This window comes from Drosophila gunungcola, assembly GCF_025200985.1.
Source record: "Drosophila gunungcola strain Sukarami chromosome 3L unlocalized genomic scaffold, Dgunungcola_SK_2 000003F, whole genome shotgun sequence".
In the NCBI taxonomy this organism is placed as follows: domain Eukaryota; kingdom Metazoa; phylum Arthropoda; class Insecta; order Diptera; family Drosophilidae; genus Drosophila; species Drosophila gunungcola.
Window position 1 is genome coordinate 6,722,620 of NW_026453179.1, and position 25,921 is coordinate 6,748,540.

At 40.0% G+C, this 25,921-nt stretch overlaps 1 protein-coding gene across 18 annotated transcripts in view; it reads right to left on the minus strand.

The window, feature by feature from the left end:
- LOC128258152 (gamma-aminobutyric acid receptor subunit beta) overlaps window positions 1-22,419 on the minus strand; it is a 32,905-nt gene extending 10,486 nt beyond the window's left edge. For 3 of the 18 annotated variants that reach the window (XM_052989611.1, XM_052989601.1, XM_052989614.1), the window contains exons 1-6: window positions 22,274-22,419; window positions 17,260-18,902; window positions 10,062-10,159; window positions 9,758-9,825; window positions 3,339-3,565; window positions 1,930-2,012 (exon numbers count right to left, since the gene is read on the minus strand). In XM_052989611.1, the coding sequence (XP_052845571.1) occupies window positions 1,930-2,012; window positions 3,339-3,565; window positions 9,758-9,825; window positions 10,062-10,159; window positions 17,260-17,399 (616 nt within the window). In that variant the 5' untranslated portion in view covers window positions 17,400-18,902; window positions 22,274-22,419. The other 15 variants (XM_052989613.1, XM_052989602.1, XM_052989612.1 and 12 more) reach the window with 13 other exon arrangements.
- Window positions 22,420-25,921: the final 3,502 nt, after the last annotated feature.

Here is a 25,921-nt window from a genome sequence, read left to right on the forward strand (position 1 = left end):
AAGGAGAAGTAGAAGTAGACGGAAAAGAACAAAAAACTTTGGTTGGTTAGAGGTGCGTGTTTCGGTACTTGGATATGCGCTAACCCTTTTCGGAAACACAAAATCAAAATACGATTACGAAATCCATTACGACAAACGCAAAACGGATAAAAGTTCATTGAAAAATGCTTGTCAAAAACAAAGGAAATGGTAATGTGATTATATTGATGTTTTTATTTATTTTGCATCTATATATATATATATATATTTTGTTTTGTTTTTTAGGTTTGTTATGATTTTTAATGTATGGGGGTACCTGTGGTTAGGTTTATTTCGGTCGCCCTCTGCCTGTGTCCCAAAACTCGGAACTGCGGTAGTTCGACCTCACTGCTCATGCCAACACTACTCAGTCCATCTCTCCAGAAATATCGGATATCTCGCATCGTGTAACCGACTTCATGTTGTTGAAGATCATTGTTGTTGGATTGTTGTAGTTGTTGAGTAGTAGTAGTTGTTGTTGTTGTTGCAAAAAGGGGGTTCAGTAGTTAATTAATTGATGTTATTGTTTGTCTGTTCTGTTTTGGGTTTGGTGTTGGATGGTTTCTGGGACTTATACACAGAATACTTAGCTCACACACTCGATGCTAGATCGGTATATAAAAAGTCTTATAAATAGGGTGAGTGTGGGTGTGGCATTTCTTGGGCCCGATTTCTGTGGCGAGTTTTGACAAAGAAATTCTAGACGTAAACTATAGGCATTTCGAACGTATATACAATATATAGATCTTAAGCAAAAGCGTGCTGTGTATGGGTTTTGACTTACAGTATAAGTATGTATTATAATAATAAACTTAAGCTAGCATGGGCTTAAAGGGCATAATTCGAGTCTAAGACAGAGGCAGAAATTACGAATATCTTTCAGGTTCACAAAGATCATCGGATATGGCTTATGGTGTGGAGCCTTCTGCTGTTGCTGAAAATTGAGAAGGCGACCGAAAACCAACCAATCTTCTGCATGAATTCAGCGCCATGAAATTGTGAACTGTTGATCGTGATATAATATAGTTACTGATACTGGTTGATCGCTGTTGGGTAAGACATTCGGGTAAATGCGGATAATAATGCACATGAACTGGGTTTACATGTGAGACTTGACTTGGTTTCAAAAAACAAATATACATGACCAAAAATATCTGAAGTGGGGGCTCGAACTATTTGAGTAATTGAATGAGTTGGTTGGTGGGGCGTGGGGACCATTTTAGTTGAACTAAATATGCACAATGAACTGAAAACAGACATTCGAAATAATAAATCAAATCTATTGAGAGCTAAGATTGAAAATAAGTTCCTTGCCGCCTAACCTTTGCCTAAAGACAATTTAATTGATGTAAATTCAATTCGATTTCCTGCTATTTGTGGCAACATAATTGCTCTGTTCACAATTGTTCATATCAAAGGCGACTTAATTGCTTTTCCTCAATCGAATGTGTTTCGGGTGTGTGTGTGTGTGATTTTTATCTGTGGCACTTAAAATTTACTTGCTTGCATTTTAATTGTTTCGGTTTGGTTTCTTTCACATAAGCTTGTTTTCGATTTTCTGCCCACACCGAACAAACAGCGCACGGCCTTTGCTTGAGAGTTGAGCTCGGCTTTTTTGGAGTGGCCAAAACTGGGTGCAGATGGTGACTTAAAGGTGCAGGCTACTGGCTAAAATAACAGGTAAATGCAAAGCTCTCTACAACACTGGAAAATTGCACAAAACTCTTGGCCAAAAAACACTTTATTTTGGCCACTCCCCTGCCGACATTCTGAATGAGTTGGTTTCTTTTGTTCACATATTGCTTTGTTCACATGGTTCATTGATAATTTTCACAATTTTCTCATTATCATATCTGCTTGTAATTTCTTGGCTAAACATCAGTAATTGGTAGTTCAGATCAATGTACTTACAGCTTTCGATTTCAATGTGGCACAGCTGGCGATCCATGGGGAAATATTGTAGATTCATCGGACACGATGCCGTAATAGTCAATCTAAATGGGTTATTTCACATTTTTTTTGGTTTTGGGGAAAGAGAGATTGTTCGATTAGTAACGGAATCAAGGGTAATCAGGTGAACATCAACAAACAAACGAGCAGAGGGTTGGAAAAATTGACATTCTATTATATACACACAACATTTACGAGGTTGGAGGGGGGTTTTCAAGTCATTACATACAGAGCGAGTTCAATTGGATATGAGCTATTTGTTATATATATTTTTGCTGCTGTTTGGTAAGTGAGAGATACTTTGAGTGGCAGTTTAGTTGTAGATAGTGAGGCGATTGATTGGCTCTTACGCAGGGTTTAACATTATTTGGCTTACTTAGTTGTCGTTGGTTTAATTGTTGCTTACAGCTACAAAAACTAAACGCTACTCATACTTATTTTGTGGCTGTTGCTTAGTCATTGGGTGGCTGCTGGGGTTTTGTGGCGATTTTGGACAGATTCTTGTTTAAAGGTAGTAGAAAAAAGAGCGCCCAGTAGCCGAGCTACTGCGGCTAGTCAAACCTTTTTGCGGTGTCAGATACACGAGAGATAAAAGGTACCTTCGATAGTCATGCGATCCCTGGTTTTCGATGGTTGTTGATTATTGATCTTGATTCTTGTGATTGGTGTGGGGGGAAATGCATTTTTGTATCTTTCATGAGCCACACAATTGGGGAGGTCGAATTGATGGATAGTATAGCTCCATCCTATCGATGGTATGAAGTGATTTATGTTTTTACCAGCCAATCGGGTTAAAATATGGCCAGATATTTGTTACCATCATAACATAAAACTTAAAAAACAATTTCAAACCGAATTTAGCCTAATAGTCGAATAATCAATAGCATCGATTGTACAATCGCACAGTTTGCACCTCTAACCGATGACTTTCATGAAATTCACAAATCTTCAAAAGAAGCTGCATCGCTCGAAATTTGCCAACTTTCTTTCACTTTCACTTGCCAATTGAACTCACTTGATTAGTTTTAATCGCTTGGAAGAAAACTGTTTTTCGTTTTGTAGAAATTTTCCATTTTCAATTAGATTTAGTAAATTACAACATCGATTTATACACACACAGAAAAAAAATGTAAGTTGCAAAAAGGGCCAAAACGATAATTTTAACGATAGAGTAGAATGTTTAAAGTATTTTTTGTTGTTGTAGTTTTTTGGTTTTAGGTTGGTTTTGTTGGGTTTATTTTGTTGTAGGGTTTATTTTGGTTGTAAAATAGTTAAATACACATACACATATACAGACAATTAAAAATGTTAATGTTCGCTTTCATTGAGAGCGTGGAGTTGGGAGTTGCAGTAGTTGAGTTGGTTTTTACCTAATACTTCTTGTTATCGATCCAGAATGATGCACACGTATGAATTCATTACTGGTTGTTGCAATGTGAAAATATGATTGTTTTTCATTTACAAAAAAGGTGTCAGGTACCCAAATATTCTTAATGAACTCTGATCCAACCGATAGTGTTTCTACACCAGGTCGTTTTCTATACGCTAAACGAGGATCGGTCCAAAATTGACGAAAGTAAAAATCCAATGTGAAGTCCTATTCAATTCACAATTCGATTCAATTCAATTCGATTCGATTCGGTTTTTGGTAAAAGGGAAAATGTAGCAAAAAGAGATTGAGAGGTTATTCATATTAGTAAACATCGGCAGTGAGAACTTACGGATCTAGTTAACTAAACTATTAGGAACTAAAAGTTTTGTGTGTTTAAAAATTTATTTCGATCAACTAAAAAAATTCATAGAGAAATCGATAGAGAGAATTTGTGAAAACTAGGCGGAAAGTTCTTTTTGGGCACAACAGATACACTTAACAAACACACAAAGAAAGGAACTTGCGGCAAATGTAAACCAAGGAAAATTCATAACGTGCAACAATTTCTTTTATCAATTTATACAGGAAGATGGGGCATAACGGGGGGTCATCAGACAACATGCAAAAACACCGAATTGATACTTTTTACAGCGTTTTCGGAGGGGGGCTAATGAGATCTTCAGAGGAACAGAAAAATAACTGAATTAAATTAAGTTACTAAGCGTATTTACATCAGCAGGAGCGGGGTCTTGGGATCAGGTAGCATTAAAGTAGTACGGAAACCTCTCACAAATATTCGTATGGATTCGTTGCTGTGATTGTGAAGTAGCATGGCTTTTCTGGCTACTAACAGGGGTTATTAGACTAGACTACTATGGCATCTATGGCAACAGGCTGGCAGGTTGTTATTTGTACGCTTTATACAGTATACGGTATCGTTGGCTTTTTGGCTTTTTGGCTTGGCGCTTTTGTTTCAGCTGTTCTGCTTGTGCCTCGAAGCTAAGCGTTTTGGGCTACGATTGGATTGTTTAGAATCGGAGTCGATTGGGGGATTGGACTGGATTGGACTGTAGAACGACAAACAATTTGGCTGTGTTTGCTTTGCTTGTATCTGTGTGTTTGCACTTGTGGCTGTGTGTGTGTGTATGGGAATTGTTTTTGGGTTGGGCGGATATAAGGACAAATACTCTAGTTGTTTCTCTCAGTCTTGCATATCATTATCTTCAAGCGCGTCACGTGGCCGACAATGAACCAAAAATTAAACGGAAAAGCATGTAAATGTAAATGTAAATGTTAAAGGTAAATGCAAATGCAAATGTAATAATAATAGTAGTTGTAGTTGTAGTAGTAGCAGGTAATAACATTTGTAAGTAGTTATAAATATTTATAGGCCGCACACTGCTTGCTTTTTGGGTACTTTGCCAGTACTTTAACGCACGCCGAGTGGTGCTAGCTGGTATGTGTCTACATGGCGTATACGTATTTTCTATATGACTATGTGTTTTATTTACGATGCGAAAATTGCACACGGTTCTCGTGGGTTGCCTGCAATCTTCTCTTTGCTTTTTTTTGGTAGATTTGGTTTCCACTCGGTTTCTGACACGCCCAAAACAAAAACTCAAACACAAATTGAACTTAAAAACGAATCAAAACTCAAGCGTAATCGAAAACGCAAATTAAATTTTGTGTGGATTATGCAATTTCCATAACTCTTCTCTGGGTTGGTGGGGTTTTTCATTGCAAAAAGGGTTCTTTGGGTCAACCTGGATTTTTGTACTTTTATATTCTTGGCACACACACAAAATGAACTCTAAATACGTTCTTGGCACACACACAAAATGAACTCTAAATACGAATACTTATGTGCATGGCGGTATTTTTAGATGGTTTACAATTAACCCGAAACGTGTGCCGGTCTATCGAGTTTTTTGTTTTATTTTTATATATCTCTTTATAGTATACCATTTACAATTTTCATATAAATATATAGATATGTGTGTGGTGTGTGTTTATTACTCCTTGATACTACGTTTTTATTCGTTGTTTTTCGGTAGTAACCTCATGTCATGTTGATTTTAACTGCCTCGCTGCTCGCCTGAATTTAGATGGGATTGGACGGGTTGTCTTATGTAAATTTGTCACTGTTTATAGAGACAAAAAAATTTAGGGACAAAAGTTCTTGCTAACAGATATGGTAATTAGGTAACTTTATTGAATAGTATACAGAAAACATTTTTATAATTTAATTTGGAAAACAAAAAATTTAAAAATAAAAAAAAATTTCTTCTGTTACTGTTTTAAAGGGCGGACTTAAATTTCAGATTAATCATTCTTTTGCATAATTCAAGAAAAATTTTTTAATCATACAAAAAAAGGCGAAAACAAAAATGATTTGGTTTCCTTTCATATCTATGTGTTTAACATTTTTATCGTCAATGCAAATAAAATATATTTTATTAAAAGGAGGATTTCTTCAGAAGCTTTTTCTTAGTGTATTTGCATAGATATCTGTAAACGTGTCTATGTGTGTGTACGCGTGTTGTTGTTCTTGTTTCGGTTTGGCATTGGCTCAGTTTATTTTTGAATTATTTTCATTAGCAGCGTAGCAATTCTGTTTTGTTACCGGGTTACAATATGTGGAAATGAAAAATTGTCATGTAAGAAATGATCGGGCTGAAAGTGAACAAGTGTGGTTGTTGTTTTTTTTGCTGTAATCCTTGTTAACGTGTTTTCTTTGCTGGATTGTGAACGGCAGTATGTTCGTGTTTACGTTCGTGTTGGGCATGTTATTTTGGCATAAATTGATTGCCAAAGCCAAACGGTGCGTTTGTGTTAGTTGCTTTTTGTCATACGAACAATTCCTTAAGTTAAAACAGTGAGATTGTGTTTTTTTGTGTATGCAGCAAAAGTGCATTAAATTCTGTGTTTTTCGGTGAGTAAGTGAGGTCCTTTTAAGTGCAATTCAGCGACTTTTTCAACGAATTGTTATGAGTATTTGGAAATTTTCGTGTGCGCCAATCTTCTATCTGTCAGATGCTCTCTTTTTGTCACACATAATGATAGTAGAGTTAAGTAAAATTCTGACAATAAAAATGTATAACTCGAGAGAAAACAACAAAGATTTAATAATAAGTATGAGTTTCCTAACCCTACGATATGATAATTTATGTGAATCTAACCCAGAGGCTTGTAGTTTATTAATTTTTTTTAAAAAGCTCTTAAAAAATATTCCAATTTATGAACCAATAAGAACGTGCGACGTACAGACTATGGATAATTTTATAGTCATTTTAAGAAAATAATTTATAATCCAATGTTATTTTATAGAACAAATTTTACATTATAATAATGATGAATTAATAAAGAGATAGAGGCTTTTTGGACTTCGTCGCGAAAAGATCAAAATCAAGGAAAACGATAACACAGAAACAGGCATAAACGAGTAGTCCCTTGTACAAATAGGCTAAGTCCACATATCGTTTGATGAACACATCGACACCGAGCTTGATTATATGCTATATATGTTGTGTGGATTATGATATTCATTCATATTCATCTTGTTAACAAATACGCATGCGCGCAGCCTTTGTCAATGGGGCCGCTGTGATTAATTTGATTTTATTATTTTGCATTTGACCAGATCACAACAAACAGAATGACGGTTATATGGGAGTATTGGAATATGGTGGATACATGAGTATGGCATAAATATCTCTCGTTTCTCTGGAGGGGCGGGGAAGGACCCATCATAGTGTCGGTGTGTATGTGGGCGTGGAATGGATGAACTTTGGCCATGTACTCGATGGGGCGATAAATAAAGATTTATACAGCAATTAGATTGATTGACTTTATCGCAGTTACTGCTTTCCATGAAAATTCCGATGGAGACAAAAGAACGCAAAAGACAGCAAACTGAAGCTGAACAAATTGAAATGAATTTCAAAGCGTCAAAGTTGAGAAATATATAGTGATAGCGAGAGTGTGGGCGAAAGAGAGAGCAGCATTTGGACTGGGCTGAAAGTGTAGCACCAAAGTGTGTAAAATTTGGGGTAATTTCAATGTAAGTACGTATATTTCGGTTTGCATTGTTCTGGCCGAGAAGCTTTGAAATGGAACAACAAACAATTTGCGAACATCATGTCCTATTGGCTAACACTGAAACAATAAACACAAAACGAATATGCAACATTGGAATTTCATAGTTGGCAATTGCATTGCAATAACGATTCGTTTCACACAACATTTAATTGGCAGAAATTTCTATATTTATATTGGTATATGTATACAGATATTGGTTTGCAGTTGGCTTTGAATGGTCGAAACAAACACAATCTTAAGTGAATCAAAGTAATTGTAATGAATTTGTATGTCTTTTGTCAATTAGCGAAATTAAAAAGGAGTACATATGCTAAGACACAAAATGAGTTTTAAGCAACAGAGACAGACATAGAGAGAGAGAAACATATAGTAATAGAGACAGAGATATTTATAGAGAGATAGAGATCGAGATATAGTTAAGGTAAGAGGTAGAGACTGAGAGAAATTAAGAAGTATACGAGTAGATTTATGAATTTTTTTTGTTTGCTTTTACCAAAAAAAAAAACGGAACATTTGTTTTGTATCTGTGGTAAATTGTATATTTTGTTTTTTTGTTTATTATTTTTGGCATATATTTTTACGTATGTACCATGAGAACTTCCGAAACCGAACTGATACTGAGGACATACATTGTGACGCCAACCTCCACAGGGGGACCTGCAACATATACACACACACGGATTGATGGAATTTTCATTTTGCGTTTGGTATGGTTATTCTGTAGTTATTGTTGTTATTCATGTTAGACGTGGCTAAAACCCAAAATATGAGAACTGAAACACACACACAGCGGTACGAGCAACAATGGACGCAGTACGTTGACATATTCTTCGCTTTTCGCTGCCTACTATCGGGCGCCATTCCTTGGGCTCGTCGGGTGCATTTTAATTTCCATTAGCAAAATTAAATATATAAGTTACGGTTAACACTTAAATTGGCAAGCGATGTGCATTGCATTGCTTTTGTATTTTTTGGCTGTCTATATTTTTATTGGTGGCTTACTAAATTTGTGTTTGATGCTTTCGCTTCTATTTATTGCACGCGCCGAATGAAAACCAAATCAGTTGACTACCTAAGGTTCACATTAATGTTGTATTTTTTTTATGTATTTTTAGCTACACGAAAGAATTGCAGTTGCTTCAAAAACAAGGGCGCCTATTAAATAAATAGTTTTGTAAACTAGTAGATTATTTTGCTTTGAATAGCGGATTCACACACCATTTTTTCATTTGCATTGATTATTTGGAAAAAGATTTTTTTGTGTGGGAATTGCGATTTGGCAGCAGTTAGCTTATGAAATTTTTTCTTGAAGCTTGGTATGAGTTAAGTGGGCCTACAAAAAAGAAGAAGACAAAACAATACGCATGAAGTGAGAGGCAAGAGTTTCGCTTGGAATGTGAGGGGAATAAGATCCGGAAGGGTTGAAATGTTGATGGATTGTTTGTTACTGTGGCTGTTGTTTGTGTGTGTGTGTTGGTTTTTTTTCGGGTAATTTCGATGTGCTTGGCCAATTAGACATACACAAACACACACAGAGGTAACAAAGTAATGGTGAGCACAGAAGGAAGTCATTTTGTAGAGCTTAAGGAACATAAAAAGCTTTTGCCAATCGTTGGTTTTTGATGGGTTTGAGAGTTGACATTTAGTTTACAATGTGTTGACGATGTGAGAAAAACATCATGGCAAGTAATATAACACATTTGGCCCTACAAATTCTGGCTTCTGGGTTCGTATGGCTCGTCAGCTCCTAGCACAGACCTTTGCTAAATTATTCATTTCATGAAATGAATTCGAAATTGTTGGAGGAAAACACTAAGACACAGCGGCTATAAAACGAACTAAACATTCGGAAGATATAGAGCTTGGAGAGATTTAGTACCAAAAGTGGAACTGATAAGAAAATAATACCATGTACTTGTAAACAGAAGGAAACACAATACGAACGGGTGTGGATAAGATTCGCAAATAACGCTTTCAACTGGTGTACTTTGGTCAACGATTAGAAATAATAGATCGTTCTATCTATGGAAGAAAGTGTTCGGAGAGAGAGTTCATACAAAGCAAAACAGTTGAAACAGTTGGTAGTACCACGGAAATCAGGAAATCAAGACTTGTGTGTGTGTGTGTGTGTGTGAGTGTGAGAGAGCAACAAACTAATGCTTTTAGTGTTTACAAAAAGAAATGAAAACTCGAAAGAAAACTCCAACAACAAAGACCAAAGACAGAGAGATAGAGTTAGGAGTAGATAGATAAGTAAATATAGAATGCGAGAGAGCGCTTAACGATAATAGAAAGGTACAAAGTTCAATTAGTTTGTACCATTTTCACTTCTGAGAGCGAGCTGATCGATAGCACATACATGGTGACTCCGACTTCGACAGGAGGTCCTGCAAACACGTATGTTATAGTAGGTGTTACATAGCTATGTACGGTAGGGTATAAAGAGTAAGTCTAGTGTTGTAATTCCCACTGCGCCTCGACCACCCTATATATTGAATATATATTTGTTACCAGGCTGTGCCCCCATTTGCGTTTCGTTCAAGTCGCGTTGCGTTTTGGGTTTGCTTTTTAGCTGGGTAAGTGTAGCTAGATAGAGGGTGTGTCCGCAGATTGGTCTACTTACCACCATAATTGGGTCTTACTCTTTTGTCGTAACTAACACTAAAGGAGTCGAGTATAGCGGATATGTTTACGTCACCCAGCATGCTGCCACCGCCAGTTCTGCAAAAAAGTCAAAATTTGGTTTTATTAATTGGGTTATGTGACTCATATAATGCGTCAATAATATAAATAGTTCCACTGATTTTTTTTTAGAAATCAATCAATAATTTAATTAGTAGCTAAATTAGGATTTTTTTACTTTTTTAGAGGCACGTTTTCTTAAACTTTTATACCAAGGAGTGGACGTGAATTTATTTTTAAAGTATTATTTTCACCTTTGCAGTTATCTAACAAATTTAAAATTTTATTTTAGTTTACTTGATTTAACTTATTCGTCTAGTCCTGACTTTGAGGAAGTAATACAAAGTTTTTGTAAAAGTTAAATAAAACAGCACTCCTACATCGTATTGTTGAGTTTTAAAAATACTGATCTATGTTAGTTCGATTGTCTTGAATGCGGGTGGTTGTTTATGCAGCACATTTGTTGCTGTGCATCATTTCCATATGGGACATTCAGCGTTTCCTGGAAAAGCCACTGACAGTCGACACAGACATTGCGCTCGGCGGTCGTTGCAGGTTAAGTGTTTATGTGGCACTGTGTGTGGGTGTGCCACTTTCGCTTTATGCGGCATCAAGTGCGCCCCCAACACCAGCGTTTGTATGTATTATTTATTGCATGTGCCTGGCAATGACGGCACAGTTTGCCAGTTGCCAGTCGCCAGGCACTTCAATGCCTGTTTATTTGCGTCTATTCTACGCTAAACTGTGATATCAAAGCGCGTTTGTTGTTATTCCAACTCTGCGAAAGCCATTGGATACACAGCTATCGGGTCTCAGGACTCAGGACTCAGAACATAGGACACAGGTCTCAGGTCTCAGGACCCGGGGGTCCCCAGAGCGATGTGCGATGTGTGTGCGTGCTGGTGAGCAAAATCACAATTTAATAAAAGTTGCGCCTGCAAATAAACAGAACAGAACAGACTTTGTCTCTCGATGTGCGCCTGCGCGTTTTCCGGAACTCAGTGTCTCTTTTGGCATTCACTTATCCTGTTTGCCTTTCATTTGTGTCGGCAATATATATATATATATGGCAATCTATTTATGTGCGAGTATTTTGCCCAATTTGCACATTCACAAGTCAATTGTTGTGGTTGATTTGCTGATTTGATGCGATTTTAATTTTGCAGCACACAAAAGTCGGCCATAATTTTTGTAATCAAGCCGGGGCGTGCCGTGGCCCACATTCTCTCACATTCGCTGCTCTCCCCGATTCTCTTGTCCTTTTCCCCGGTTTTCCTCTCTGGGTTCGCTTGAGCTTTAACCCAAGTCGATGGTGGGACATTGTGTATACGCAGCGTGGGCATCAAAGCGAAAGCCGACGGCAAAAAAGGCAGCCTATTTATAAATATGTATGAAAATACCCGCACCCGCATCCACACTCGCACTCCCATTTCTATGCGGTTTTATTTTTCGGGCCTCTTGTCTGATGTTGATAATGAAAAAGTTTTGATTGCTATTTGATTTGAGTTTTTGATTGGGATTGGGTGTGTGTGTGCGTGTGTGTGCGAGTACAATGCTGCGTATGCGCAATGTTCATTGGTACGGGTTACGGTTACTGGCTTCCAACATTTTGCGCCATTAGCCGCGCTAGCCATTAAAGTTTAATTTATGCACTGCTGCTACTTTTACTGGCAGGTGCTGTCAATAACTTTTTGACAGCCTGCAATAAAAATTACTTGAAGGACGCGCCAAAAACTTTCCGATTGCTTCGCTTTTGCCGCTCCCAAGGCGGAACCTGGCGTATACGTAATATGCAAATGTGCTCCTGCCACGGCTAAGTGAAACTAAAATTATGCCCGACGTATTGTCAAATAATTTATGCAACCCCAGTTGGTGAGTATGTGTGTGGTTTTTGTGTATGAGGCGTGCTTGTCGTTAAGTGCACTAGAAAATGTCAATAGGTCGTACTTGAGGCGTCAAATATTTGCCTATTGATCGAGGGCAACTAAAGAGCACAAAAGTACGAGAAGAACCCCGTCTCAAGTTTGCAGCTGCCACACATTCCACTACACAGGAAGATAAACTTCATGATTGTCAAATTATTTTAGTTACCAAAGAACCATATTTATTCTTATTATTCATACAAAAAATATTGATCCAATGCCATACAAACCAATCTCAAACCATTTCTGTTCACTAGCCTTTTATATACTATTTTTTTTTGATTCTAAACCAGTACATATTTTGTTGTTCAAAATTTTTTGTTAAATTAAAATCAAATTGTTATACCTTTTAGTTATTTTATAATAATTTAAAAATGGTTTTGTAATCACTTTTTTAGTCTAATGCCGTAAGGCATATTTAAAATTCAGTTAGTTTTTGTGGTACTCCCAATGTCGTTTGTAAATGTTTTTTTTTATTGACTTTATTTAAGCTAACATAGAAAAACAAAAGACATTCCAAATTTTTAAAATATTAATGCTAGGAAAATTACCCAATTGTCGATGTATTTCCATTGTGTAAGTGCACATTTGTGTAGCTTGCAATTAGCCGCTTGCACGTAAGTGGGTAACATTTTGAGTTTTTCCAACCAGCTTTTAGGATGGCAGAGTGACTTGGGTAACGAAAACAGCACTAAAGGAGCAACAACTGGGGGAAGCAGCTGGGGCAGCTGAAGAAACAGGACCAGAAACAGAAACAGAACCAGTGCCATAAACAGGACCAGAACCGTAACTGTAACAAAACCAAAATGCAAAGTCATGCGCACGACAGCCAAGCCCAAAACGTGTCGCCTCAAGTGCCACGCCATCTTATCGCTGGCCACAGTTTGTTGCCTTATCTTGAGGCGCTGCACGTTTGCTATATATGTATATATATGTGTGTTTGTGTATGTGAGTGTGTGTGTGTTTGGGTGGGTGTGGCTGGTCAGTGTGATAGTGTGTATGTGTGAGAGGAAAATATTGTAGTTATTGTTTGTTGTCGTTCTCGCTGTCGCTGTCGCTTTTAGTGGCACTTTGAGTGCCAGCCATTACGTATACGCTGCGTTGGACACGCGCCATTGCATAAATTTCAAGTGAAACGTTAAAACAAAGCGGAAATGCGAAAACTACTAGCAAATATTATCTTTCTTTTAGCGATTTCGCAGTCTTTGTCTTTGTCTTCGTCTCCGTGTCTCCGTATCTCTGCTGTCTCCGTTTCCCTGTCTTCCTATTTCCCACCCAGGACTTTCGTCCTGACAGCTGCACGGACTGAGGCAAACGCCTACGCCGAGATAAGCAAAAGTTGGTTTAGGCCTTTCTGCTGCGCAATAAAGCACTCGGCTAAATGTCTGTGGGTCGCCCAGCCTCCAGCCTCCAGATTCTAGCTTCCCTTCTCTAATGCGAGTGTGAGTAAGCGTTTTTTAATAAAGTGATAACTTGATGCCTGACAGCCGCCTGACAGTCGCTAAAAATAAACACATCCGCTTAATAAGCCAGCAGCCAGCTGAAAAAGAGCAGCCAGCTCCCGGGACACACAGGAAAGCCGCTCGGACATGGAAACATTAACTATTATGAGCTAGCACAGCACTGGGGCGAGTTGGGCCACGCCCCAGTTTATGGACTTGTTAAAGCCAATTTCAGACACACTGGGAATATCTAAAGTATGCCCACAATGGCTCGTAGGTTGGGATTGGCCCATATATTTTATACGCTATGATCATATACTGAGGTATCTGAGTATCACTGTTCCTCTTCGCTGTTGCTTGGTACTACTTTTATTCGGGGGTGTAGCGAATCCTGATATTGGTTCGCCACTCTTTTCTGTGTCTAATAGAATAACTAAAAACTGTATTCCACTTGTGATGATTTATTATATATTATACATGTCAGTTTACGGTATTTTGTAAGGAGTAGCTACTGACTATTTTTCAATCCTAAAACTTAACAACTTTAAAATAATTTTAGAGCTTCGCGAGTAACCATTGCTACATGGTTTCGTTACGGCCAGTTGCCCAAATAAACTAAAATATATCGAAGCGTTCATATGCTAATAATTTAATGTAAATTTTAAAATGTCAAAAATACTAAATTTTTTTTACTGGAAGTTAGCTCTATATATTTTTCAGGCTTGCTCAAACAAATGGCGAGAAGTGTATAAGATTTGGCTTAAAAAAGAGAAATCTGGATGTTTTATATAATTAAAAGAGCTTTTGGGGTATTCTGCCGCATTGCAGAAAAGCCTGAGAAAAAATGACCTCATTTATCATTAATTGAATCATTTCAGTTTCAGAATGTTGACTTAGCGTTTTTATATTCATATATTTCAATCATTTTATAGAAACAAGTTTTGGTTGTTCTCTAAACGACTGAAATGCAAAATCAAAGAATTTTGCTTAGCTTTTTGCCAGCTGTTCCACACAAGTTTAACTTACAGGAATGTCAGGAATTCAGAAACCTCTTGGCTTTTGAAAGCCAAAGCTCTCCATATTTACATTAAAATGCCATAGCGATTCTGTAATATTTTTAAATCGCAGCAGGCATTATTTACTATGAACGCTCTGAAGCTATGTGCATAGCTTACCAAAGATTAAAATTAAACATGTTTTTTATCCAATAAGTTTCCATTTATATTTGATTGTGAACAAACAAGTTGACACTCTTGAACAAAGGGTTTTATTCAGCTTCGCTGCAAATATAATAGATACAGATTTTTCTATTCCTTTATTCTTGAAATTTGCACGCTGGCTGCTCGGAAAGATCGTTTGGCCTTTTGATTAAATTAAACTCAGTCCCCATACCAAATTCGAACTTATGCGCCAGCTGAGCGGACGAGGTGAGCTAAATGCATAAAAAATTGAATTGCATTGGCGAGTCCTTGACATTTTGCAAAATGAACAGCAGGCTGGCAGCCGATGGCGATGGCAACGGCGATGGCGATGGCTAAGGCGCGGATATCTCTCGCATCCAGGCGGGCCAATAAAAATAGTTGCCCGCTCAAATTGTATTTGCCGGGGCAAATGTGAAAAAAATTAGACCTGCCTTGTCGGGGCTTTATTAAATATTTGAAAAGCAGATGGAGGCAGAAGTGGAATGGCGATTGGCAAAACACAAGCTCGCCGCACACAGCCATAGGAGGCAGCTAGCCAGCCAGCCTGCCGCTTGAAGATATTTTCAATCATACTCAAAATGTGAAGGAACAACAATTTACGCTCAATGACACTCGACGGCGAGCTGTTGACGCTGCTGCTGTTGCTGCCTGCTGGCTGCCTGCTGGCTGCCCCCGAGTGATGCAGCTGGCACACAGACTCAGGCTAACTGAAACTCAAATAGTGGGGCAGGCAGCCAGGCAGTCAGGCAGCCAGCCCGGGTGGTCTTTGCTTTTGTCGCTGCCACTTTGGCATTATCTGCTATCAATAAATTCCCAGTGAAGTGGGCACTTGTGTGGCAAGTGGAGCACAACGGGACGCCCAGCAGGAGGCAGGACGCAGGAGGCAGGGGGCGGGTTCAGCAGCAGCAGCAGCAGCAGCCCAAGCTCATGCCCATGCCGCATAGGAAGTGGCAGCGTGTAAAGTGAGCAAACTGTGTCGCTCTGGCCTTTAACCTTTTGCTGGGATAGGAATGGGATTGGGGAGAGGAGGCCCTGGGACTTTGACTCGGCAAGGCTGTCATTTTGTGTTGCATACTTTGTGGCGGCGCCTGTGCAATGTTGCATGAAAAAGTAGCGTAAACTTTGCTCCGCTGGATGTGCCTTTGCCATTGCCGTTGCCTTTGCCTCTTTGGCCCAAATAAACAGCACAACGGTGCCTGTGTGCGCCTTGGAGTCGCTTGACTTTAGTCGTCCCTCTTAACGCCACGGCATTTTCGATTTGGACTTCTTGTTACGCTATACTACAAGTATAATGCCACATCATGCCACGTCGCGTGTATCTCCGTGTCCTCGTCCGTGTGCTCGGCACGCGATCGTGTAATCCCATAAACGTGCATTTGTACTCGAGTCGCTCGATGTCGTTCGTACTCGTTGTCGCACTCGGATTTGGATCCGGACCTGGATTCAGATTCGGCGGAGTCTCGTAGTCCCCATTTGATTTGCCTAATTTGCCAGGTTGCCATGTTATGCAAATGTTTGTGGCTCTGTGTAGCGCCTAAATATTTACTAATGAGCGCTAACCCAAAAAGGCAAAAACGAAAAACAAAAAAAAAATAAAAATAGGGAAGGCAGTGCCGACCAGAGCTCTGGCTCTGCATAATTTGTGTGATTAAGTTGACAGAACGCCACAGTAGCTGACAACTAATGCCACAATTGTGGCAATTTCTTTGCGTTGTCCGAAGTGTTGTATGCGGTTGCGGTGGGCCCCGTGAGTCTCCCCAGAGAGGGTAACAGCGGGTGTATTGGTTCAGGGGCTGCCGCGCTGACAGCTGACAACTGTCAGTTAACGTGGCAGAAGGGGGACTCTATATGGCTGTGGCCGAATCCTTGCACAAGGATTTCCAAAAACAAACTTAAACATCGCCCCGTTGGACGTTGGCGGGTGAGTAATTACAGGACCATCGAGTGGCAGTTGTCATTTTTCAGTCGCTGCCTGCCAATTTAATGACTGCCACATGCAAATGTGACAATGACGATGTAGATACGGCCACTCCGATTCCGTTGGGTGGCCTAATAAATGGTCTGCACTTAGTCAAACTGTCGACCAGCTGAGCATTTATTCAATGCCAGGTCAAGCAGGCTGTCATTCTGCCTAATTAGCGCTCCTGGGCCGAAAAGTTTTGAGCGCATTTTGCAGCAAAATTATTTGAATAATCATAAATTACCATGAATAATGGGCCCCACGTTGGGCGCCACAAAACAAAAACACTCGTATAGCACGCACCTGTCGCCTTGGGGGCTGGCCACTGCAGCAAAGTGTCAGGCCCGAAAACAAATTTATTGTTATTATAACTGCCCAAACCCCCCCAAACTGTAGTTTTTCTTTGTTCCGAAAGGGGAGGTGCCATTGCGACCATGCTAACCATTATTTGGCCATAATTTAATGCGAATTAGCGGCGAGCTCGGCCCTCTATGATGTTATTAGCCTAATTGATAGTTGTAAATGTCACTAATTGAGTAAATGCCATTGAATATGGTACACTCCCCCTCGACCAGCGATGATTTCGCATAATTACGGACTGAATGATACTTACGCCGCTTGCACTGTGTGGATCCGTTTGTGGCCCGTTTCCTGGGCGATCAGGGCCATGTTGATGGCCAGCCAGATGGTCAGCAGCGGTGTGCGGGGCAGGGGCGCCATCCGGGCCAACTTATCCATTCTTGAATCACTCATGGTGGTGCTGTGTGTTTTTGTGTGCTGGTTGGTTACGGGTGTTGGAAGTTGAAATTTCGGGAGGGTGCGAGAGTTGCTTATTTAAAATGGCTGTCGTGGCTTTTCGTAGTTTTGCATTAAAAATTGAAGTTTTCGTTTTTTGGTTGCTTGTTTTTTGTTTCTTGTTTCCTTTTAGCTTTCGTTTGTTTTTTTTTTTTTATTTAGTTGCGTATAAAGTAAGTTGTAGTTGTTTTGTTGTTGTTCTTGTTGTTGCAGTTATTAGTCAAGGTTGCTCCTTTAGTTTAGTTGCTAGCTGGTTCCCCCGGTTCGTTCGGCTACTTGCGCTTCTAGTCAGGGCTTTCTCCGTACTTCTCCGCTTGTTAAGTCTCTCAGTCAGTGAGTTAGTTGGTTGTTTAGGCAGCGAGGCATTCAGTCAGTACTTCAGTGCATGTGTATGGGTGAGTGGGTGTGCTTAGAGAGTGGTTCCCCTTTGAGACTCCGTTCTCCTCCTCCTCCAATCCTCGGTCCGCGTCCTGATGGGAGATCGAGTCGAGCTCAGGCCAGTGGCAGATCCTGATACGCTTCCTCTGATTCTGCTTCTGGTTCTGCTGCTGCTGTTTCTGCTTCCTCCCTCCTGCTGCATTAATTGCTGCTGCTGCGCTTCCCGTAATCAGGTTACTTCCTGCCTTTCCAGCACCACGCTCTTAGGGACTTTTTTCGGTTTTCTCTTGCCTCCTTTATTTACTTTTAATTACTTCTATCCTGACGGGAGAGATGCCCGCTCATGTGATGGTGTGTGTGGGTTGCCTGTGTGTTTGTGTGCGAGCGCTTTGCAAATTCCTTGAAATTGAGCCTTTCGTTGCCTTTTCTGCCTGCCGTCGTCCTTTCGTCCTGTCGTCCTGTGGGGAATCTGTCGGGATTGTGGGTCCTGGGCTGGGGTGAGTGTGTGTCAGTGTGTTAGTCGAGCTCCAGCAGAGTGTACATCGTGATATCCCGCTACGTATCGCTCTGTTCGCCGCTGCTTCACCCCGCTCACTCTGCCCGCTCTATGCGCTCATTAATAATTACAAAATATCCGCACTGTTCATGGCTGCCTCTGCCGTTTTTTGGTTGGATTTCACAGATTTTCTATTTTTGTCGCCGTAGACTTCGAGTTCCGCTGTGGTTTCAGTATCAGTTTCAGTTTCAGTTGCAGCTCCCTTACTGAGTTTCTGAATTCGTCATCCCATCGGACGCTCCATCTCATCGCTCGTTCAATATCGTTGTGGCTGTTCCGATTTGGGTTGATGTTGCTTCAGCTGTAATTGTCCTTTGAGTGCCTGCAACCTGCTCGATGTGACCGATGTTGATGTTGGTGTTGCAGGCGACGGGGCTCATTTTATTGGTTTCGATTGCTAGAGCTTCGTTTCGCCTTAACTTTGGGCATTGTTTGTTAAGTGGTTACAGCAATAACTACGCTTCTCGGGAAACTATGGGACATATTTGCTAGATTTTAAAGTCTTATCTTAGTTCTTTCACTTAACACTGGAAGAGTTTCAAAGAAAAGGGAAATAAAATAAATTAAATTGATTGTTTTAAATATTTTGTTTAATTTGGTCATTAATATCTGCTTTTGTGTTGCACGAATTTTTTCCAGGCTAAGAACATTTTTGTTTAATTAATTTGTATTGTGTTTTGTGATTACTATTTATTATAAACATTTTCACATCTATAAGTCTTTTTTTTTTTATTCTAGTTTTTGTTGCACGTTTTTGTTTAGTATTATTTTTGCCAATGTGGTTTTTAATAATTGTGTTTTTTTTTCACAGTTTTAATTTGAGATTATATTATTTAAATTTTTCTTGTAGCTATGTGCAAAATACATGAATCAGGGCGCGTCGCGTTTTATTTGAAAATTTCACGCTATTGCTAAAGAACATCCTCGCACTCATACACACAAACTAATTTATACGCATACACAAATATTCACTCAGAAGCATACACACACACACATTTGAGGCAGACACTTTTGTATAGATTTTGTCGAGTTGCCGTTTCTTGTGGAGTCCCTTTTTCTGGTTCTCTTGTACCGTCTGTGAGTTTTGCCAGCCGCGTTCGTCCGTTACATATTCTCAGCTGAGCGTTTGAAAACCGTTTGGCAGGACAGCCAGTTGGCTAGCAGTCAGTTGGCCAGCTAGGAGCCGAAAAGGCTTTGCAGGACGAAAAAGCCAGATAAAGAGAGAGGGAGAGCGTAAAAGCGAGAGAGTTGGCCAAAAATAGCCCGAGCCTGAGCGCGAGAAAGTGTGCTACACTTTCTGCAAAGCCAGATTCTCTCTTTCTCGCTCTCTCAGGACCTCCTGTGCCCGTGTGTCTGTGTGCGTGTCGGCTGGCACCTTTTGTGTGCTCTGGTGTTGCCTTGTTGTTATCCTTTCTGGCTTTTTGCAGAAATGTCACCGTGCACTCTCAGCTTTGGCCACCCCGGCAGTTACACTCTGTTTAGCATAAACGCTTGCTACTTGGCTCCAAAGTCGACCATTTCCCCCTCCAACTCTTAAGCCTCCTTACCCTTGGCTATCATCTAGCTGTGTGCCTATTTGTGTATGAGTGTGTGTGTGAGTGTGTGTGTGTTGGCCTGCCTTTGTATTGGTTTTTGTTTTTATAAATGTTTTCGCATGTGTTTTTCCTTAAGCACATTTGATTTGTATGCCACTTTTTGTGGGTTCTCTCTATGGGGTTTTTGTCCTCTTGCTAAATTTCTCGCGCTTTCTTGCACATTCGCACATATCTCGTTAATTGGTAAGCATGCGTTTTCCTGGGAATTTTCTTGTGCCTTTGCTTTGATTGCTTTTTGCGGCAAGCCGAGAAAAAAGAAAGGATTTTTCAAGGCAACGAAGGGGGACGGGACCGAGCATTGTTTCCTTCAGCCTGTTCAACTTGACAAAGAAAAGCGAGCTGGTATGTAAATTCCATATGCACATGTGAACCGCTTCTGTTTCCCCATCTCCCCTGTGTGTGTGCATATTTTATATTCAATGATAAGAGTTTGACATTAATTAAAATGGCAAGAGTTGCGTGTGTGCAGCGCTCACTATTCGACATTTCACATTTCACTTGAAATTTATGCCGTGCCCCCTCGATGTTTTTTCAAAACAGCTTTTGTTTGGCTTGCATAAATACTTTCATTTTGTATGCGAAACGACGACAGTTATTAATGAGTTTTGGCCGCTGCCGCTGCCTCTTTTTCCTCTGCTACATATTTGATGGCCCACAACAGGGCTTTTAAATATGCAGTCCCTAACTTGAACTTGCATACTTAATGCGCTGGAAACTTTCTAATTACTTAATCCGATTTTACAGGCCATATTTTCATGGCCAATCCGACCCTTTCCTCTTGCAAATACTTCACCAAAAACTGATTAGGTATCCGCCAATAAAACTCTACTGTTCGTTAACCCCAACTGCTTAATAGATGTAAAATTTTAGCTTTCATCAGGAATGGAAATTATGGATCCTTGAGTGCTCCCTAAAACTGCGCTCTATTATTCATAAAACTGACAAAAAATTGTGCAGAACGTTCACGTAACGAAAAATTATTACTTTTAGTAGGAGTTTTAAGTTCTTTTCATTTTACATTTTCTTTAGTACATCTGTTCTTTCTCTTATTGGATTATTAATGTTGTTTTTCTTTAATATATACAATTACTTAAAAGTCATGTTATAGATGATGGACATTATTATGTTGTTACTATATATATGCAGTTGGTAAACTTATTTCCAAAAAAAAATGGGGTTTAATAATACTTAAAATAAAATATATTTCTATAGAATTAAAAAAAAAATAATATTAGTTTCGTTTTAAAATCGATATCTTTTAATTAAAATTTAACAAAGGGAAATTCGCGAACCCTTTACTTAAAGAATCCCTAGTTTCTTTCTGTGCTATAAACGGAGACGAGTGGCAGATTTCATAGTCAACTGCCATTCAAATATTCATGTGCAGGGCTGGAATCGGCTAAGACTTTAAGCCATTAACCTCGTGGCCGCTGTCATCATCAAGAGTGGAGCAGGGCGCCAGCAGGAGCAGTAGCAGCAGCCTGTGCCCCCCTCCCGCTCTCTTCCTCTCTGTCCATCCTTCTGGCGTTGTCCCGCTCTGACGCCCTGCTGATGTGTGGCAGGGCACGTTTTTGGCAATTAAAAGCATATGCGGGCTAGGCCGCCTCCTCCTTGGGGCTAATCAACGAGGCCGCCCCAACAATTTGCTTGAAAATTAAACAAAGCAAAGGGCGTACAGTGGGCGCTAAAGGGGGAGTGGCAGGGGGCGGGAGGAGCAGCTGCCAAGACGATGAAGCGCACGAAGACGAAGCAGAGTGCCTACCACAAGCAAACAAGCGAAATACACATACAGACACGTCTACGAAATTCGCTCACCCACACATGCTTACACCCTCCATTACACACACTCACACACACACATACATACCACACGTTGCAGCAGCAGAAGGAACAAACATACTCCTTTTTGCCGTTGCCTTTTGTATTTATTTAGTGCTTTTCTCTTTGACTTTGCGTGTTGGTGTGTGTGTGAGCCAAACTCGGCCAAATTCGCGCGTGTGTGTGCGTGCGTACGTGTGTGTTGGTGGTTTTTAGTTTTCAGCTTGTAGTGCCTTTGCACTACTTTACTTAATTATAATTTTCATAATTTATCTGCAGAAATCGCAATCGGCAATATATGCAGCAGTTTTCTCTCGCTTTTCCCGTACTTTGATTTTCCACGCACACTCACACACTCGCGCTCTCCCTACACAATACTGCAGCAGTTTCGCCTTTTCCGCGATATTTGCCAAAAAAACGGGTTTTGCCTTTATTTCGCATTGAGGTCACTTGATTGTAGAATTTTTAAGGGTTTTGTCAGTTACCAAAAAGAGGTGGAAAATGTATCTATGCCTGGGCTTTTTAACAAAATTGTATCCGCTCGGCGTTAACGACTCGACTCAACTCGACACAACTCGCTCACGGACTCAGCTCGGGCGTGTTTGATTTTTTTGCGGAGACCGAGACCGACTGGCACAGTGGCACTTCACTTACATCACGAAGCCGCGAAAATTCAGGGTGCGACCGGGCGGCCGAACGAAGCCGACAGGACACGACCATCGCCAGGACCTTCTCTCGGCTGGGCAAAGTTGAGCTCGGCTTTCGCATTTCTAGTGGAGAGCTTTTCGGCATCGCACTGCTGGCACAGTTGTTGTAGGTCTCAGTTGGTTGCCCTGCTCCTGTAGCCATAGCCTATATATATACATACATATATCTGTATGAACGAGTGGGGATTGTTGTTGGTGCAGGCTTTAAGCACACGCAACTGTTTCGCTGTATATGTGCGCTTTGTGTACAACCGGGAATCGTTTTGCCTCCCATTGCCAACTTTCTCGCACACAAATCAACATAAATCAGCTAAATCGTCAGGATACAAGTACACACACACACACCCACTCCCCGCACACTCACACACCACACACACAGTGAGCCAAAGGACTGTATTAGTAGTAACATACGAGGGCTGAGCTGCAAGCACAGGGCTGGTTTGCTAAGAGTGCAGTGACTAGTGGCTGGATCTCATGGCGTATGCGTAATGCAGTTGATGGGCAAATCTGTTTACCCATGACTGAATAAATTTTGACTGGGCAAACTTCATTTTAGCCCGAAATTGAACTTAATGTTTGGCAAGTGTAATCCGGCTTTATTGAAATATTAAATTATAGGCTCAGCGGGGGCTGAGCGTTAATTAAAACGTCCTCTAATTGCTAAATTGTTTAACCCTTCAAATGGCAGTTTGAAATACCTACATTATTATTTTGTATTTAGCTTAATATATTAATTATTTTTTAACTATTTTTAATTAAAATTTGCTCAGTTTAGGTTTATTTATTTTTAGGCATTTCTTTGCTATTGTACCTCATTTTTTTAGCTATGACATCAAGTTGTGTAAGTTTTGAGTGTTAAAAGAAATTTGTTTAAGCTTTGAAACATTTATTTAATTTGTAATTATAATGTCTATATTTTTACACTTATGTAACAAAAATAGGAAAATTTGTTGGATTATATCCACGAAAAATGTTATCTCTGATCAAGCTTTAAGTTATTATTTTATACTTTTTTTGATTTGACTTAAAACACTCCCTTTACTTAGTTACAATTTTGTTACATAACGACGGGTTCCAAACTATAATTTCAAAACCCGGGAAGGGTTAATGCATCCTTTTTTTTGTCGCAGGCCAATTAATGATTAAAACCAGCTTCGAAAAAGAGATTTAAATGTCGCGATATCCGCAATCCCAATGTATCTCCCGCTGTCATATGCAGTAATGGCTTTTAAAATATATATCGCCAGCCATTAAATACATTTCCGTTCGGGGCCCGACCCCACACATGCTATATACACAGAGTTAGCACACAAAACCAGTTGGCAAATGGACATCCAGGCGGCCATTTTGTGGCCACAGGACAACGATGTGGGAGCTGCGAGTCCTTTGCCGGCGATGTCAACCAAGTTGACTTTTCGATGCGCACTGCTGATTTTTTTAATAAGCATAAATTTTGGCACGTAAAGCAATATGGGTAAGCCGCAGACGCACACATTCAAACACAGCCAGCCAAGCCAAACCGTACTAACGCCTCTCAACTTGCCACGCCCCCTGCCCTCGAAGGGCGCAAATTGATTGAGTCTGCCGTTGTCATTTGTCGCTGTGGCGGTCCCAAAATTTATGAAAATGAAATGCCACGCAGCGCTTTTCCGCTCTTCCGCTTTTCCGCTTTCGGCACGTGTGTGTATGTGGAATCTGGGCTTTATGCGACTTTTTTTCAGTGTGTGTGGGGAGCTGAGGCAGCGTCAAATTAATGAAACACATGCAGAGTCGCGTAATTTGTCATTTCGACAAATTTTTGAATTATTTAAACGGAAATCTTAACGTCAGGCAGCCAAACAAAATGTGCGCGCCGCGATTTATGCCACTTTCGTCGGTTCGAATGCGGGTGTAACTTTGACTGCGACTGTGACTGTGACAGTGACAGTGACTGTGACTCTCAACTGTGACTGCGACAGGAATGGATGGTGTTTTAAAGACGTCGCTTGATATCGCCAACTGAAAAATGCCAGCCAAGGCTCACAATTTCCATTTACGCGCCACAGTGTGTGTATGAGCTGTTATTCCACTCTCATCTGCGAGAAGCCGTATGCATTATGCATATCCTGAAGACTATGGGGATATTGGTTTAGGGAAGTTCGAACCAAAAACTAAAATATCGGAAACATAGTTTTAAAATAGAAAAAATACATTACAAAAAATTAAGAACATTGGGAAAAAGTTGAAAATTAAAGGTTTACGCTTTTATACACTATTTTTTAAAGGATTTTATGAGGACAATGTCTTAAATTGTCCTATAAAGGATTACTTGTCTATTCAAATTTGTGTAAGAAATTTTTGGAGAATAATGTTTAAAAAACTGTATTTTTATATTGGAGACCTATAATTGTATATTGCCAAATTTATTTAAATAAAGTAAGGGACAATAAAATGTATTGGCAAGCTGAGGGCTTTAAGCTTACTTACCCTTAAAATTTCTTTGTATAATTTTTGTGAGGAAAATTATATTTTTTTCATAAAACACATATTTTTAATGATCTAATATGTGTCTACCTTTTTGGGATATTTACAGACAAACTTCCAAATCGAATTTGATATCAAGAAAATGTCAATTTAAAAATTTCAAGAAGTAACCGAGAGCCAGCAGCTCCGCTTCCTTCTTGATATCCCCTAAGTTCGGCTTTTTGGCAGTTTGGTGGCATTGTTGCTTGTTTCCATTTGCTTTTATGCGCCCGAAAAATGTTGGCTTTTGGACAAGGACGAAGGCGGGTAATATGGGGGAGGGGTGTGCGGTGGGAAAGTGGGATGTGAATGTTGCTTGGCTTAATAGAAACGTAACTGCGTACAATTGCTGGCTGCCGTCTAATGGGGCACGCACACAGCCAAAGCCGAACACACACCCACAAGCAAACACACATGAACTCATGCATGATGCTGCCAAAAAATGCCTTATCTCATTTGAATGCGCCTCGAATACTGCGCGTTAGTTGCTCTGCTTTCCTTTTTTTTCCGCTTTTTCCAGCTCCCTTAGCTGCTGTGCGATTTCGTTTGGCATTTGTTTTCATTCGCAGCGATATTTGGTGCTGTTTTGCATATTTTTGCCATAATCTGTATTATCGACGATTGCGACGCAGCAGCAGCTTCAGACTCACAGCTGAATTATGGCCAAGTTGGTGGGGAAATTGTTTCCTTCTGCCAAGATATTGTTTATGCAAGATGGCCTGGCGGAAGCCCCCATATGGCATACTAATTGGGCCGGCAGAGATAAAGACCTATTGCCGCTTACAAATATTAAATATTTCCTCAGTCGCCCGAAAATGTCACTCTTAATTGGGTGACTTTACATATACTTGTGTACTTGTGTGTATGTCTTTGGGAATACTTTGTGGGGACTAAAGAAAATTTATTCTGCTTTCACTCCGACTT